The sequence below is a fragment of the Dipteris shenzhenensis genome, chromosome 4 (assembly GCF_047967505.1).
Source record: "Dipteris shenzhenensis isolate YYH24624 ecotype China chromosome 4, Dip_SZ_1.0, whole genome shotgun sequence".
NCBI classification, from domain to species: Eukaryota; Viridiplantae; Streptophyta; class Polypodiopsida; order Gleicheniales; family Dipteridaceae; genus Dipteris; species Dipteris shenzhenensis.
In genome coordinates, this window is record NC_141599.1 from 56,999,425 (window position 1) to 57,016,977 (window position 17,553).

The following is a 17,553-nucleotide window of genomic DNA, read 5'->3' on the forward strand; positions in this document are numbered from 1 at the left end:
TCGATTGCAGTGGCTGTCTACCAGCTCTTGGAGGGGCAAAAAAGCTGGTCGAAGGGGTTAAGTGCTTCCTAGGTATCCCAGCCCCGCGGAGGGTTGTGCAGGTCCACGAAAATACCACGCACACTGCTTGTGGGTGGTCTCCAGCAGCAAAACGACCAGCAAAGGCAGCAAAGGCGGGACATGCATGAAATGGCGCGGCAGGGAGGGGAGGAAGAAAACAAGGGGTAGGGAGAAGATAAGCCGGCTGAGGAAAGTGCACAGGGGGAAGGAGCAAAGGCGAAGGGGGAGAGAGGCAAGGAAGCGAGCAGGGCGCGGGGGAGTAGATGGAGAAGGAGGCTAAGGTGGGGAGGGCAGCCGGAAGTGAAGCGGGGGTGGAGGAGAAGGCACGTGGGGGACAAAAAGAGGCGTGGGGGGGCGGAATGGCACGACGGGAGGAGAAGGCGTGGGGGGGAGGATGGAGAGGACAGCAAAGAAGCGCACGGGAGCGGAGACGGAGCAGCAGGAGTGGTGAGGGAGGTGGAGGCGGGCTGGAAGAGAGGAAGGTGAGACTATGCCGATGAGGAGCAGCCTTGGGAGCAGGGAGCTCAGTCCTTTTTCTCCTCTGATGTGTAACATCTTCCTTCTTGCATTTCTGTTCATGTGAATCGTATCTGCTAGTCCATGACACGTACTTCTAGGTGGTGAAAGAAAAGGCTGCAGAAAATTTGGGCTTGCAAACTCCATCTTCGTCAACAGATCTTCTTATGGCGAGTTATGCTTGGGTTTTTCCATTTGGATAGATTTTGGCTCACTAACATATTGATCATGCTACTCATCGGCCCATGTTTATCCTTTTGCAAGAGTCTATGTGTCCTCTATTTGGCATTGCCCTGATTCTCGTGAATTCTTTTTTTTTAACAACATTGTCTTCAGACCCGTTTCCGTATTGCTTGCTTTGGCAAGCTATTCAGGCTGTTTGGGTTTCATCCTACCAGGCTGGGGTATGATTTTTTCTTTCATTGGGTTTGTTTTTGGGCACTATGGATCTATGGAAGGACCGAAACCATAGGACCTTAGGTGATCCGTCCCTGGCTAAGTATCACTTTTTTGGGGCATCTCTATAGCGATTCTTTTTCAACTTCTAGCATGCGCGGGATCTTGATTATCCTACTTTCCTGTCATATAATGAGATTTTCTAACGTTGTAGCTGCACGTCCCTTTCTTGGGGATTACTCTTTGTAATATAATGACAAATGGAAGGGTTCATGATGAGTATGCTAATATGACTACTTTTATTGTCCATAGATCTGCCTCATTGTCTTAGTGTGACGTGCTTTCAGTCTACATATAAAAATAAAACCTTAAAAATTGCACTCAAATAATGCTAAAAGTCTACCTTCCCAAGTCTTCTTTGTGGGGGCATTGATTCCCTCTTGCTCCACCTGAGCGTCTTTCATTTGAGAACATTCCACCAAATAATTTCCAAAAGGTCTATTGGTGTCTTGTTGAAGGAAATCACATAGATTACCTTGGGTGTATGGGTAACAAGTTATTGATGTATATTTCCCTTATGAGGGAGTGGGCTGCACATTGGATGAAGGCATATTATTCTATTTCTACTGCTTTTTGGTCACAAGTTGCAATGCATACCTCCATTCTTCCTAGAGGTTAGTATACCACCTTCCTTGCTCACATGAATGATGAGGCCGTGTCCAAACTGCAAATCAGAACTCTCTTTGAATCGTTAGGCAGCGTGTCATAGACTATGGCTATATGCCATCATGTCTGCTCATCAAAGAATCTTAGCCATAGAGGGCATGTGTGTGTTTGTCTACATGCATGGTCTTTGTGTGCACATGTGAGTAGGCGTCATGCACACATGTGTCTAGCTAGAGGGATGATTCTAGGAATTAATTTAGCAGCATTTTAGGAATTTATTTTCCAAGAGGATATTATTGTTTAATGGTTCTCGAGGAATGATTCCCTCCCTTGACTAGCACCCAAGTGTTCATGAGATGCTAAGGGCTATCTAGCTAATGTTACTCACACAGGATACAAAGGCTTTATGTATTAGGACTCTCAATAGATAATTTACCAGTATAACTTAAGTAGCCCTTGGTTTGCTAGGCTTTCTAGGGGTTCTCCCCCACCCTAGGGGAGAAATCAAGGAACATGGCATGCTCGTCACTTGAGGGACTCATCTAGCACTCGCAATGTTGAAGCATCCATTTCTCTCATACCTCACACATGGCTTAAGGGAAGTTTTGGGTTTCCTCGACAACTACATTGATGCACATCGTGATTAGAGCCTCATGTGCATATGAGCATCGGATTCATTGACATCTTGATCGAAGTTGGGGAAGGACATCATTTTCAGATACCTAATATATTTAGTCCGCGGCATCTATACAATCTCAATCCTTCAATATTTGCAGAGGGATGCATTCAGGAGTGCAAACCACTTGGCTACACCCATCTTAATTGTACCAGTTAGTGGTGACAACAAACCTTAGTCATCTTGGTTTGTATTTGCATTATACCACACCTCAATAGAGTTGGATCTAATACTTTGTTGTTTATCTTTAGTAAGCAAGAGAAGTACTTAAGACGTGTGTTATGGCATTTTAGGGGGTGCGGCATGTCTATGTCTCTCAATTATATCCGTTGTCGGTCACCGATGACCAATCGTACACTTACTTCCCTATCTATTATGAGTGGGAGTTCGAGTAGCCTCAGAGTCCTGTACCCACATGACAAGCTTGTAGGTGCCTAGCTGCCACAAATATCAAGATGCATGATGTGGAGGGTGAGCGGGTATGTATCCCATGCAAACGACGACCTATATTATAGATGAGGTGGTACGTGTATCACTTGTTGCTAGCACTTGCAGGCTTCTGATCCAAGTCTTCATGTGCATGCGGCCCTACGTTAAATTTTCCTTATCTTGATCCCCTCAATAAAAACAATTAATTAGTCTATGTATGGCATTCAACATGACCTTAGTAGGTGATCTCTCTCCTTGAAAATAGGGAGAGGGCTTGGCATCTTTGATCCGGATACTTAACAAAGTGGGTGAGATCACTACATCCCACCCCACTTGGAAGAGGCAATGGAACCACCCTCTAAGCTTGTAGAAGGAGGCATTTAAGATCCAATGGTCATTTGTCTCAACCTCTTGTAATTCATACACCAGACATATCCTCTGGTCTAGTATCATATCTCCATCCCAATGAAACCTTGTGCTAGGCCCTAATATTGTAGGAGTCACTTGAAAATCCAACGGTCCTCTGTTTCGACCTCTTGTTATTGATATACCAAGCATATCTGTCTCAAGTCTATGGGATGAAGCCATGACTGGGCCTAGCAAAATTGTAATAGACTATGACAAATCTGCACTAAAAAACCGTGGTCTCTAAATGAAACCATCTTTTGTAACTTCAAGAAAGTGATCTCTATAGACCTTACAATTTGTATGAAGTCAATTTAGGAATGGAAGATGTGTACATAGAAGAGCTTTCATATGATGCCCTAGTTCCTCTCCTGCAAAGCGTTAGAGCTTTTCTTTTTTAAAGGAATAAGAGCCTTCTACTTGAGATTGCTGCAAAAAGGATGTGCTATCCACAAGGGTCTGGGCAAGAAAGAGAGATTGGCTGCAAAGTTTCTCCTTTGGGTTCTAGCTCATTACCGAAGGTAACCATGAAGCAAGTGCCAACGGCCAATATTGCATCACACAACCATCGATCCTCTTATATCTGTGAATGCAAAAATTACATGTTGTCCAAATTATATTTTTACCCTTCTTGAGCAGTAAGGAGCTAGTCTTTTTACCATTTGACCATACATGTAGCAATCGTATAGATATCATCTGGCAGAAAGTACATAAGAGTCACAAAATGTAGTAAAGTTCTAACTTCTCCTTTATTAACCATCATTGCCCCTCCTTGATCAGGGGCACCCTTTCAATATATTTTAGAATACAAATATGCTTCATTTTTGTGAATATCTTACAAGTTGTAAGATCTCCGAGGGTTATGGTTTTGCAGGCGCAAGTCAAGTATGTGAAGAAGATGAAGTGTTTATCCTTATGGCACCCCAAAATGCTGTGGCAAATTGTATCATTGATGTGAGTATTATTATTTGCTTCTCTCTCTCTCTCTCTCTCTCTCTCTCTCTCTCTCACACACACACACACACACACACTTTTTTTTTTGGGTGAAAAAGTTTTTTGCATTCTATTACAGAGTCACTATCCCAAAGTGGGATGTGCCCAAATACATAAAGAAAAGATCTCAATATATGGCAAGTATACATCATGATCTATAGACTGTGTTTGCAAGCAATCATAAAAAGATTGCTGCAAAGAGTGCTTGAGAATAGAGTAAATTGAAAAAATTGGATCACCAAAAACTCTTATGATTTCTGTCCTTTCATAGAGTCCAAAGTACCCAATATCAAACCCAAATGAAAAATAGATCAAAATCCTGTCTATGTGGGTGAATCCCAAACAACTAGAAAGACTCATTCGGACAGATCATCATACCTTGAGATATTTTCCTCACTCGGACTAGGTTGTCTGAGAACCATATGCGTTGAGTCCTTAGTTGGATGCAATGAAGGACTTGTATGTAGAGGATGGGGATTCTGCAAGGTTCTATGATCAGTTGCCTGATGGACAACAACATTTGCATGATACTCTCGGAGATGGATTCCTTCAGATGCATGGTCTCTGGTGTTACAAGCTCTCTGGGCCTAGCGTGCAGGGCATCGATGTACTGATGCTTCTTGAAAGCAGTTGAGATTTTCTTTGGCCAGCTTTGTGACAAGAGATGGATGCTTTTGTAAGGAATTGGCATTGTATGTTAGCAGATTGGTGATGTAGCTTACTGGTTGAAGCTAACAGATCTATGGAGGGTTCATAAAGCTTGAAATGTGAATCGTCTCAAACCTTTTCAGGGAGATGTGCCAGAGGATATGCCTTCTGTGCATAACCAGAGGATGGGGAACATGATGATATCTTAGTTCCCGAGCAGGTATTGGCACATAAGGGAAGCAAAGTCAGAGGTAAAGTTGAAGTTTTGGAGTCATTCACCATTGTAAGTGAAGTGGCTAGAGTGATTTGGCAGATACACCTCAATTGTTGTAGCTTTACTTGGAAGCTTTTTGCTTGAACCAACTTTGGTTGTGGCTCCCTCAAGCTCAGCAGAGCGTAGGTCTGGAGCATTGCCTGATGCTCAAGAGAGGGGTGGTACCTCTATCTCTTTGTTACAGACAGCTTAGATATCTGGAGTGTTATGCTCTAGTCGAGATAGCATGACCTCGGATAGATCGGTGGGCATTTTCTCTTAGATGACCAACTTTTGTAATAGTTAATGTGCGTAATTAAATGGTCAAGAGAAGTAACTGCCAAGGTCCTAGGTGAGGGCGTAATGGCATTGACTAGGTAGTTCTAATAGGGCTAGGGCCTAGGTGCATCAAAATGTGCAAATTGCCAAGGGGCAATTGGTTTTGAATGAACTCCAAGAAAGGGGTAGAAAAGGATGCATCTAAGAAAGGGCCTAAAATGAAGACATGTGGCCAGGAACTATCTAGGGAAAATGTGGGTCTCAGGGATAAGGATAAAAGGAAAAACAACGATGGATGTAACGAGATATGACGTATCAGGTCCCTGAGTTGGCTGGGAGGAAAAATAAAAGCCATCGCCCGTGATCATTACCAACGTCATAATAAAGAGAGGTTAAATGAAGAGGAACGACGAGTAAATAGAGACGGTGACATTTGGTATCAGAGCATAGAGATCGACGAGAAGGGAAGCAGCGCACTTAGATAGTTATTATTTACGTGAGGCGATTCTTAGCACAGTTTGCGTCAATGAAGAGGGAGAGATAGTTGAGGTGCGGATGACGAAAGATCAAAATTGCACCTTGAAGGCTTGACGCAGCGGCTGGGAGCAGGTTGATAATCTGCGCTACGTGAAGGAGTCACGTTGATTTTATCAGGTCTCGGAAGGCAGCGCACGAATTGGAGTCCTTGACGAGCAGCGTGAACGATAGACACAGACAGGAGGGATCGTGATCTTCATGTGATTGAAGATGGCGAGGTGAGTGGTCGTGATAAAGGAGCGCAGGCACACGATACGTGATAGAGTTTGACGGGCAGTAGGCGTTGCGCGATGGTTTGGATAGTGGAGCAGGAGGTGACGACGAAATCTGAACCGAAACGACGGCCACGAAAGACCCGCAGTTTTTTTTTCCCAACATCGCTTGGATTTGTCGATCAGCGCACACGTGATGGCAGGCTTTTCACCATTTTAGATTGACAGATCGAAAATATAACAGGGCAGAGTTTTTTTGCGAGTTCAAGGATATCCAGGGGGCATCTCTTTCCCTTTAGGATATATATTTCAAGTTCTTAGTTTGCAGTACTTTGTTCCTGTACAGGAAGGGATTTTGAAGTGCTGTACTTTTGGAGTTTTCGCATTTAAAAAAAAAAAACTCCCTTTCAACAAATGGAAGCAGAAGGACAGAATTCAAGGGTGAATCCTAGCGAGTCTAGAGTACAGTCTACACAACAGATGTCGCATCACGCAGCACCTACATTGATTGGTAGGATTTCAATATTAGAGGATGCTTTACAGCAGATTATGAACCAACAACTTCAAGTGAATGCTGGTCAAAATGAGATCAGGGAGATGGTGCAAGCTTTGTCGGCTAGACCGTCTAGGATTGATAAGGGCAAAGCTCTAGTTGAGCCAGAGCCCAGTGTACATTCCTTAGAGCGCGCAAGGGTCAAAGTGCCCAATATTGCTAATTATAGACCGGAGAAGTACGCTGGTCGGATGACCGACTGATGTGATCGAGGTTTGGTTGCACAAGTGGGAAGAAGCCTTCGCCATTTGTGAGATTAAATCCGATCTAAAGAAAATCCGCGAGGCCACACACCTGTTTATTGAGGCAGCGGGCAGATGGTGGATAAAGCAACAGAAGGATCAAGTTGCTCCAACCACCTGGGAAGGGTTCAAAACTGAATTCAAGAAACACTTTCTCCCACCTGATGAAGAATCCCGAGCTTGGGATGCTTATAGAAATCTTCGTCAGAGGAGCTTGTCAGTGGCAGAGTACACTGACAAATTCAGAGAATGTGTCATGAAGATAGCAGACCCTCTCCCTATGTCGGTTCAGTTAAAAGACTATATCTATGGACTGAACGACAAGATCAAAATGGAAGTTCGGGCTAAATATGTGACTACATTAGATGAATCTATAGCAGTAGCCCTGAACTATGAGGATGCCAGAGGTAGATCTGGTGGATTTGTGCAGGCAGGGACTCAGTATGAGCACCCGAGAAAAGGGGGATTTCCGAGGAAATGGGTTTCAAAGACAAGTGTCTCGCAGCCAAGTGGCCAAACCAAGCAGGTGAAGCCGGTTGAGGGACCAGTAAAGACAAGTACCACCGTTGGGGTGAAAAGGAAAATAACTCCAATGGCAGCCCGGGCTTGGTCAAAGTCCTCATTGACCCCTGAAAAAAAAGAGAAAGCTAGGAAAGAAGGATTGTGCTTCGGCTGCCTTCAGCGACATCAGTGGAAGGATTGTCCACTGAATAAAGATCGTCGCACGGCTAATATGATAATATCTGAATGCGACGTAGAAATGCAGGAGAGTCCCAGTGCGGAACATATGCAGATGCAACTGGCGGGACCTTCTCAGAGGTTAGTACCTTGTTTGTTATGTGTATCTGTTGCTAAGTTAGTGACGAGTGCACCTGATAACATCCTATCTAAGCCCGCAGCAACGGGGTATACAGCCTTCAATGATACGGAGTTAATTAAAATGAAAGGGCAAGTGGCCAGTCATGATGTCATTGTGTTGTTTGACTCAGCGTCAACTCACAATGTGATTAACTCCAAGCTCGTGAAGAGGCTGAAATTAAAGACAAGTCCATCTGACTATGCGTACACAGTCAGGATGGCAGACGGAAGTTCAACTGAAGTATGGGACCAAAGGGTTACCCAGTTGGAGCTTCGGATTCAGGACTATACTGAGAAGCTTGATTTTGAAATGACCAAGCTTGCTCATGCGGATATAGCCCTGGGAATGGCGTGGCATTCTAGGAAGAATCCAGCCATTGATTGGAAAAAGCACGTATATCAATTCAAGATGAATGATGTGCTTTATGTCTTGCGAGGTGAAAAAGATATACCTCAGGGACCGTTGGTTTCCGTGATGGAAATCAGAAAGGCTCAAGTAGAGTTTTTATACCTTTGCACAGCATCGGTAGAGTCGGTGGATGAGTCTTCGGCTAGCACTGATGTTACGCAAAGTGATGAGATGGCCAAGCTGGCTAATCTTATAACAGAGGAGTTCTCTGAATGTTTTAGGGATGAACTACCTTATGGGTTACCTCCAGAGCGGAAAGTTCAGCATAAGATTGAACTGATCCCGGGGGCAGAACCTGTAAATAGACCTCCCTATAGAATGAGTTTTACTGAAGAAGCGGAGGTGCGTAGGCAACTGGAAGAATACCTCAAGTTGGGGCAGATTCAACCAAGTTTCTCACCTTTTGCTTCACCAGTGATATTAAAGAGGAAAAAGGATGATACGTTTCGCCTCTGTATAGATTACAGAGCATTGAATAATATCACTGTTAAGCACAGGTATCCGATGGCTCGGATTGATGATTTGCTAGATGCATTACATGGAGCCGTAATTTTCAGCAAGATAGATCTTAAGTGCGGCTATCATCAGATCCGGATTAGAGCCGAGGATGTGCATAAAACCGCTTTTAGAAGTAGGTTTGGTCATTATGAGTTTTTGGTAATGCCCTTCAGACTTACCAATGCTCCAACGACCTTCGTCATGCTTATGAACGATTTACTACGTCCGTATATCGGAAAGTTCGTAGTACATTTTATTGACGATATCCTGATATTCAGTAAAAGTATTACTGAGCATCGCGAACACTTAAGAATAGTGTTCAGTACTTTGAGGAAAGCCAGTCTTTACGTGAATAAAAAGAAAACTATACTGTGTATGGTTAGGCTTGAGTATTTGGGGTTCATAATTACTCCACAGGGGGTAGAAATGGATCCGACGAAAGTGGCTGCGATACTAACTTGGCCAATCCCTCAGAGTCTGACCGCATTGCGATCATTCTTGGGATTTGTCCAGTTTTATAGAAGGCATATCAAAGGATATTCCGGAATAGTATCGCCATTGACTGATCTGACCTCAGATAAAGTACCTTTTGTTTGGGGACAGAATCAACAAGAAAGTTTTAACACCATAAAACAAGCTGTGGTCAAAGGACCGGTGTTAAAAATAGTTGATCCCCAGAAACCGTTGTTCCTAGAAACCGATGCAAGTGGCATTGCGGTAGGAGCAGTTCTCCTTCAAGAGGGAAGGCCAGTAGCCTTTGAAAGCAAGAAGCTTTCTCCCTCTCAAAGGAATTGGCCAACTCATGAATTGGAGTTGTATGCTGTTATCCATGCTTTGAAAACATGGAGGCATTATCTGTATGGTTCAGAGTTTTATGTGGATGTAGATCATGATACTCTGAAACATTTTTGTAAACAACCTGACTTGAGGGGCCGCCAAGCTAGGTGGGCAGAGCTCATGCAGGAGTTTAATCTAACGATTCGGTACCGAAGAGGAAAAGACAATAAGGTAGCTGATGCGTTGTCTCGCATTATGCACAACCTGAGTTTCACGGTATTAGAGAGTGCTCTAATGACCGAGATAAGAGAAACTCAAAAAGTGGACGAGTTTGTCCAGAGCTTGTGGCCTAAAGCTCATGTGTTAAAACCCGGGGAAAATGAAAAGGATGACCTGGCATCCAGAAAAGGCCAAACTTATGCAAGATATACCATAAGGGATGGTATGCTAGTTAGAAATGGCAAGGTTGTAGTACCTGGTCAGAATGATCTCAGGCAGAGAGTCATTCGACAATGCCATGATAGCCCGTGTGCGGGACATCCAGGGGTCGAGAAGACATGTAATCTCGTGAAGCGAGATTTCTTTTGGCCAAAGATGAAAAAGCATATTCATGAATATGTGACACGGTGTTTCTCGTGTCAGGTAAGTAAGGCCGAGCGGGTGAAGCCACCCGAACTTTTACAGCCCTTGGAAATACCACTAAGTAAGTGGGAGAGCATTTCCATGGACTTCATTGTAGGACTACCTGCAACACAAGGAGGGTATAATTCTATCCTTGTGGTGGTTGATCGTCTAACCAAGATGGCTCACTTCATTCCGACTAGAGAGTCTATTAGTGCCCCGCAAGTAGCGGATTTGTTTATTAGACATATATTTCGTCTGCATGGATTGCCTAGATCCATAGTGTCGGACAGAGATGTCAGGTTTACCGGTCACTTTTGGACAGCGGTATTTGAGACACTAAGGACTGAGTTGGGAATGAGTAGTGGGGATCATCCTGAGACGGATGGTCAGACGGAGAGAGTCAACCAAACTTTAGAGGATATGCTGAGAGCATATGTGTCATTGAGGCAACATACATGGGACAAGTGGTTGCCATTGTTGGAGTTTGCCTACAATGATAGGAAACATTCATCTACTGGGTTCAGTCCGTTTAAACTGAACTATGGTTATAGGCCAGCCAATCCGACTATAGTTGGAGTACCTCAGAAAGTGCCTAGTGCCGCGAACTTTGTAGTTCAGATGCGGGAGATGCTAGCACTTGCGAGAGCTAACATCCGCCAGGCTATGGATAGAGCCAAGGTGTATGCGGATGAAAATCGGTCTATAAGAGTATTTGAAGAAGGAGAAAAAGTTTTTCTCAGAATTCCTTCGCACTCGAAGTCGTTGACTTCAGGAGAGTGTGCTAAGTTATCACCTCGATACTGTGGGCCGTGGTTAATTCTAAAGAGAATAGGCAGTGTAGCCTATAAATTAGAATTGCCACACGGGTGTAAGGTGCACCCGGTTTTTCATGTTTCGCGCTTAAAGAAATTTTTGCATACAGGTGACTCACTAATCGAAGGTGTGGTTTTGTTTCAGGAGATAGAGGATATTGCAAAACGCAAACCAACAAGGATCCTGGACCGAGGAACAATGCAAATACGAAATCGGAAGATACCCACGGTGTTGGTTGCATGGCATGGTCAGCCTCTATCGGAAGCTACTTGGGAATCCGTATACCAGTTGCGGAGAGCATTCCCAGATTTCATCATCGAGGACGCTGATGCTTGAAGAGGGAAGGAATGTTATGCTCTAGTCGAGATAGCATGACCTCGGATAGATCGGTGGGCATTTTCTCTTAGATGACCAACTTTTGTAATAGTTAATGTGCGTAATTAAATGGTCAAGAGAAGTAACTGCCAAGGTCCTAGGTGAGGGCGTAATGGCATTGACTAGGTAGTTCTAATAGGGCTAGGGCCTAGGTGCATCAAAATGTGCAAATTGCCAAGGGGCAATTGGTTTTGAATGAACTCCAAGAAAGGGGTAGAAAAGGATGCATCTAAGAAAGGGCCTAAAATGAAGACATGTGGCCAGGAACTATCTAGGGAAAATGTGGATCTCAGGGATAAGGATAAAAGGAAAAACAACGATGGATGTAACGAGATATGACGTATCAGGTCCCTGAGTTGGCTGGGAGGAAAAATAAAAGCCATCGCCCGTGATCATTACCAGCGTCATAATAAAGAGAGGTTAAATGAAGAGGAACGACGAGTAAATAGAGACGGTGACATGGAGGTCGCTTGGTGACATTGTATGTTTCACCCGAGGTACTGCTTGCTAATAGTACATCTACCTTGGGACTTCTATGATCAGTGTACTAGTCACTATGAGATGGTTTTTGTAGTGTATATGGATTGCTACCCTAGGCTCTAAACAATCATATATGCTATGACAGTTTGTAATACATGCTTTAATGATGGTATATTCACGTGTATTTCAGATGCAATCAAGGTTGCTTGCCATGTTTCAAGAGAGGGGTATGACACGAGGGTGTGATTTCTGGTGATTGCATGCGGGCTTGCATGTGGTGGGTAGGACCCTATAAAAAATAAGGGGCAAGGCCTGGGTTGTTTTGTGTGAAAAAGGGACTCCTAGGCATTAATTATGCCTTGGAGCAAGTGAAGTGGGGGCTCTTTGAATGCCTAGGAGGCATTCAAAGAGGGCCTTGGGGGGCAAAATCTCTACTGAGCTTACATATGATGTCATACATGGAGTGTAACGAGTGCCTATATATTGGCCATCTCTCATATGAATAAATATGTTGTTTCTTCATCTTGTGTCCACACCATGTTTCCATTGATCCTCCAACATGTGGTATTAGAGCCATGGAAGCCACCATAACCCGAGAATCCTAGCTAGGTCGTGCTACCACGTGGCATCATCCTTGCCAAACTCACCTTCTTCCTGAACTTCTTCTCTCTTATGCCCATTTTCCCTTAGGTCTACCACGTGGCAAGTTGCCGCGTGGCACTTGCATGCAGCCAGCTCCAGGAGGTTCTGATTTGATCGGAACATAGGAAGCACCTAGGATGGGCTATTCGGGCGAGAGATTGGTGAACACGAGCTCACAGACGAAAACATACGGGGCCTTCACACTTTGTATATGCCATCGTACAGAAGCACAAGTGCAGGAGTACAACTCTCCAACGTACGGACGCCTGTTCGGTACTAGGAACATACTTTTTGGTTTCCCTAGGAGGTGGGTCACATGTAGGGAGTGAATTTTGACAGAGGCCACATGTTTAGTACCTCACTGCTGAAAAGGCAAGGGTCAGGAATCCATGCTTGGAATGGGAAGTATCCCTGGATCCTCGAGAGGGATGGTACCCTGGATCCTCGAGAGGGATGGTACAAGTGTGACTGCCATAGTTTTTGTTGTGTTGTGATGCCAGTTTTGTTATGGGAAACAAGTTGTTGTATGTGGACATGAGCCACCCATAGGGTGAGAGACTATTGGTCATGGCAGTCGTGGACAGTGGAGAAAGCTCTTGTATGCTTTCCTAATCTGCTTTGAGCAGATAGGTGGTTAATTGGGCACTATTGATAGCTATGGGAAACTGTGTGGCCAAGGGTGGCTACTAGTAAAAAATTAGCCTTATGTTAGTAAAAATGAGCAGAACAAAACAAACAAATTAATTGATTGCGACGCAGGAGCGATTAGGAGCGAGGAGCGGGGCAAAAAATTTAAGATTGGAAATGTAAACACGTACAGGGGTTTAACCAATTACATGAGGATATGTAAAAAATAAAAATAGGGGTGATTTTTAACACATGCTTGCTCGTACACGCTTTATGGTTTATAAAGAGTAATCCCTTGAGTGCAATTAAAAGGTAGATGATGTTAAAATTTGGCTATTTTTTCCGCAAAATAGAAGTTTCTTCTTGCTCCCTATTATGGGAAACCTTACTTTAAACTTGGTACAACAAATCGACCAAAAATTCTTAAAATTCATATTCTGATGCATGCAATTTTTTAGAATGTGCAAAAAGTCATGACATTCATCTAAATCATGCATTGTCATCTGATTTAATATGTAACATTATGCCATTTGGATCTGACAATCAAAAGATACAGGGACGTCAAAAACTCGTCTTTTGGGCCAAAACAACCATGACTGTCCCCACACGCTGTCCTCCGATGAAGGAAGAGGTCGATGACTAGTGGGAGGGGTCGCCTCATGAAACTTAGTGCTGTGAATGCACAAGCCTTGTATCCTGTATGCTGGAGAGACCACGTCAATGGGAAAGGCATGGCCACCCTCTGACAACCAAGCAACTATGCCCCACGTGAAGTCCCTCCGCGTGCCCTAAAGCCTCGCCACGATCTAAATCGCTCCTCGCCATATCCTCTGTGTTGCTGGGCAGCTCCAAATGGAGTGGGGGATCATCTCCAAAGTCCCAATCGTGCATCTATGGCAGCTGCCATCCACCCGCATCTACTCCAACCAAGGGCCAACAGGAAGACCTCCATGCGCTATCATCCAGAAAAAGTAGGAGATCTTCCGCGGTCGGAGACAAGACCAGAGGCATGTCCAGAACCTGGATCTCACCTCTCGAGGTACCTGCTGTGTTGCCCAATGCCCTCTCTCCATGGAGTCCAAGCTACCGCCTCCAACTGCAAGTGGCATCCTATGCATGTAATATAAGAGAAGAAGGGCATCTCCTCCACTCTCTCTGAGTGGCCTACTCTAGAGAGCCAAAACCACTCGCCTGGGTCCCACTGTACCTCACTGAGGGGATGACCGTCCCATAACCATAAGAGCCAGTGAGCTACATCAAGATATGAGATGCGAGAGGTGTCGATCGACCACTCCTTGCCTAGACGGCCCACTACTCTGACTCTCTGCCACCCTAATTGATCCAAAGCTCCATCCATCTCCGGATCTCCATTTGTCAGAGATTGCAAGAGTCCACCAGGACCCACACTATAGAACCAGGCTCGGCTGAGAATGGGAGGGAGGGTGCATAGCTGAATCCGAAGAGGTACCCTTGTCCCTGAGAACTAGCCCAACCACTGTGCTGATGTGAAACTCTGAAGGCCCGCCCACCAAGACTCTGGGATATTTGCCTCAATCTCTACCATCCTCAGGCCCGTGCCCCGAAGATGTGAGAGGGTATCTAATCGTATCTCTGCGTCAACCAGAAGTCTCGCCCACATCTTGAAAGATCGATCTGGGCTGCTGTCCCACTATGCCTAACTAATGTGTAACCTCTTTCCCAGCATGCGACCATCCTGATCCCCGACCTCCGGGTACCAAATCAGAGGTTGTCATGTAAACTCCTTAGAAAACTGAGGACCAGCCCGGATAAGACCCCCTGCCAATCGCTACCAAACTCTGAAGAGACTGCGCATCAAGGGAGAGCCCTTCCCTATATGGGGGACCTCTGAGAAGAGCCATATGTGTGACTGCTACCACTCACCACCCGTGCAGGGGGGGTACCGAAGGAGACCGCGCTGCAGAAGAAGCTTCTAGGGCTCTATACCTGGAGTGAGGCCCCTCACTACCAACTTGCCCAACAAGGCTGTGCTCTGCATCTCCGGATCTCAATGATGCCCAATCCTCCCTGGGCCTGGGGCAGGATCACTATCTGCCAGGCTACCCCTTGGGTCAGGTGTTACACGTGCCATCCGATCTTGCCCAGAGGAAATCGCACACCAAGCACCTCAGCTATCCCATACATCCCATGTGAAAACACCAGCACGAGGCTATGTACCAAGCGGCAGCAAGGAGGACCTAGTTAGCCACCAAGGCCCTTCCTGCAAGAGAGAGTTTGGCCAAGCTCCAGTACAAAAGCTTGCACCGAACACTCTCTAGGTCCGGGGAGATCTATTGCTCTGCTGAAATATCAATGCCAACCTGGCAATCAAGGTATCTCGCTGTCTGCCCCCTCGGAATCCACCGGAAGCCTAGTGCTGAGCCCCAATCCTAGATATCCTGTACCGCCTCTATCGCTACGAGAAAGCCGACTGATTTGGTCCAGTTGATCCTGGAGCCCGAGGCTAGACAATACACTGCCAAGGCCTCCCTAACTGTATCCAAGCTTCGAGCTGAGCCCTTTACAAAAAGGGCTATGTCATCTACAAACTCTAAGTCCAAAAGCTACTCCTCTTGCCGAATCGAGAGCCTCCTCCTCGTGAGTCCCGTCGACTAAGACCCTAGAAAATACCCTAGGACTGCAGCCACAAAGAGGAATAAGAAAGGGGCAAGGGGGCATCCCTGCCGAACCGAGCTGGAAAGCAAAAAGGCCTCCCCATTTAGCCACCAATAAGTTTCCGGCTCGAACTACCTGCATAAAGGGCTGAGGCACCCCTGATCCAGCGATCTGAAAAGCCAAGCCTCTGCATGAAGCCCGCCAAAAAAGACAACTCCTCTTTGGCCCCATCCAGTGCCTCCCAGAAAGTAAAGATGTTGTCCAAGATGCTACGCTCCTGGACAAAACTTGTTTGCGTGTCATGGATGATGTCCACTAGGTGAGGGCGAAGCCGCAAGCTCAAGACCTCGGCCAAGATCTTGTACGCAGTGTCAAGGAGACTAATCGGTCTCCACTATCTTAGGTCCGAGCGATTCCCCCCCTTCGGGATCAGGCATATCGAGCCATGACTCAGGGTCGAAGGGAGAGAGCCCGAGGGGGGTATGAATGCACTCCCAGAGGCACCTAAAGAAATCCGAGGACAACCTGTCCTCCTTAGGGCACTTCTGAGATGGAAGAGCCCGAAGGGCCTCTCAAAGCTCCACATCCAAAAAAGGCGCATCTAACTAGCTACTCACACTCCGGGAGACCACCTCTGGAACGTGCGCCCAAACTAAATCTCAGGCTGCCAAAACCTGTGGGGACCCCTCCTCGACCTTGAACAAGCGCCGATAGAAATTCGAGGTCAACTCCAAGATCTCCTGCGGATCCGAGTGCATCTGCCCACTAGAGTCTCTCAATCTGTGCAACTGTGTGCTAGTTGATCTAGGGCCAGTGGCTTGAAAGAACTGCCTGGTCATCCTGTCACCCTATTGTACCCACCGAGATCTAGAAGAGTGGTAGGAGTACTCAGCCCATCTCACCTCAGTATCCTGAAGCTCCAAGCGAGCACACTCATACCAGTCTGCTAACCACTGTGACTCTGAATCCTGCTCCCGAAGACGTTCAATGGAGGCCAAGTCCCACCGCAAAGCCCTCTGCATCCTGCTCCCGAAAACGTTCAATGAAGGCCAAGTTCACTGCAAAGCCCTTTCTCTCTCCTGAAGAGTACGACGGCTGTGCATAGCATAGGTGTGAAGCTCCTCACTGCTCCGCTGAATCGCCTCAGCTACCCACACCGCCCACCCTGCGGGGGAGACTCAGGCTGCTGCCAAATAGGTGTAATACTCTACTGTACCTCCAACTCCAGGAGCAAAGCATCTGGAATGTGGACCCCTCTTTGCGGTAGGCCACGACGGGGCTGCTCTAGGTGAAGAACAATAGGGGAGTGGTTCGAGAGGGTAGTCCCTGCTAGAATACCAGTGGCTCCACCACTATGCATGGCCCAATCTTTGACATAGAATCTATCTGGTCTCTCAAGTAGACCATCCTACTGGCGCTGCTGCCCAAAGGAGAGACTCAAACTGCCATAGGAGACCTAGAGAACTCCAGTTCCGTCTAGGGGTCCCAACCGCAGATTGAGAAAATGAAATGCTCCCAAGTGCTTCTTTCCGAAGTCGGTATCCTGGAATAAGAAGCACCCCCGCGCGTATCCTCCTCAAACTCAAGATTGTTGAAGTCACCTCCAACAATCCACGAGTCCACGTCCGTGAGGGACTTTGTCAACCGCCTCCAGAAGGCGGGTCGTTGCACTCTATAAGCTAGGGCATACGCATTGAGAACCCCAATCCTGGAGTCCCCAACCCTCAAACCCATCCAAACTGCTCTGCTTGGGATGAGCTCGCCTTGATTATACACATCCGCTCCAATGGACTAGGACACTAAAATGCAGATTCCCCCACTCCTGCCAACTGCGGGGGACCATACCTCAAGGCCTCTCCCTGGAAGAAGGTGCCGTCTACGTTGAACATCTCCGACTGAAAACATATATCTTCCTCTATCAAGAGGAAGTCCATTGTCCACCCAACCACTA

The 17,553-nt window shown here is 46.1% G+C and overlaps 1 protein-coding gene across 2 annotated transcripts in view; it reads left to right on the plus strand.

Moving 5' to 3' along the window:
• LOC147903096 (adenylate kinase family protein) overlaps positions 1 to 17,553 on the plus strand; it is a 263,128-nt gene that overhangs the window by 132,660 nt on the left and 112,915 nt on the right. For both annotated transcript variants that reach the window (XM_087374183.1, XM_087374182.1), the window contains exon 13: positions 4,023 to 4,102. In XM_087374183.1, the coding sequence (XP_087230309.1) occupies positions 4,023 to 4,102 (80 nt within the window). The remainder of the gene's footprint in view (positions 1 to 4,022; positions 4,103 to 17,553) is intronic.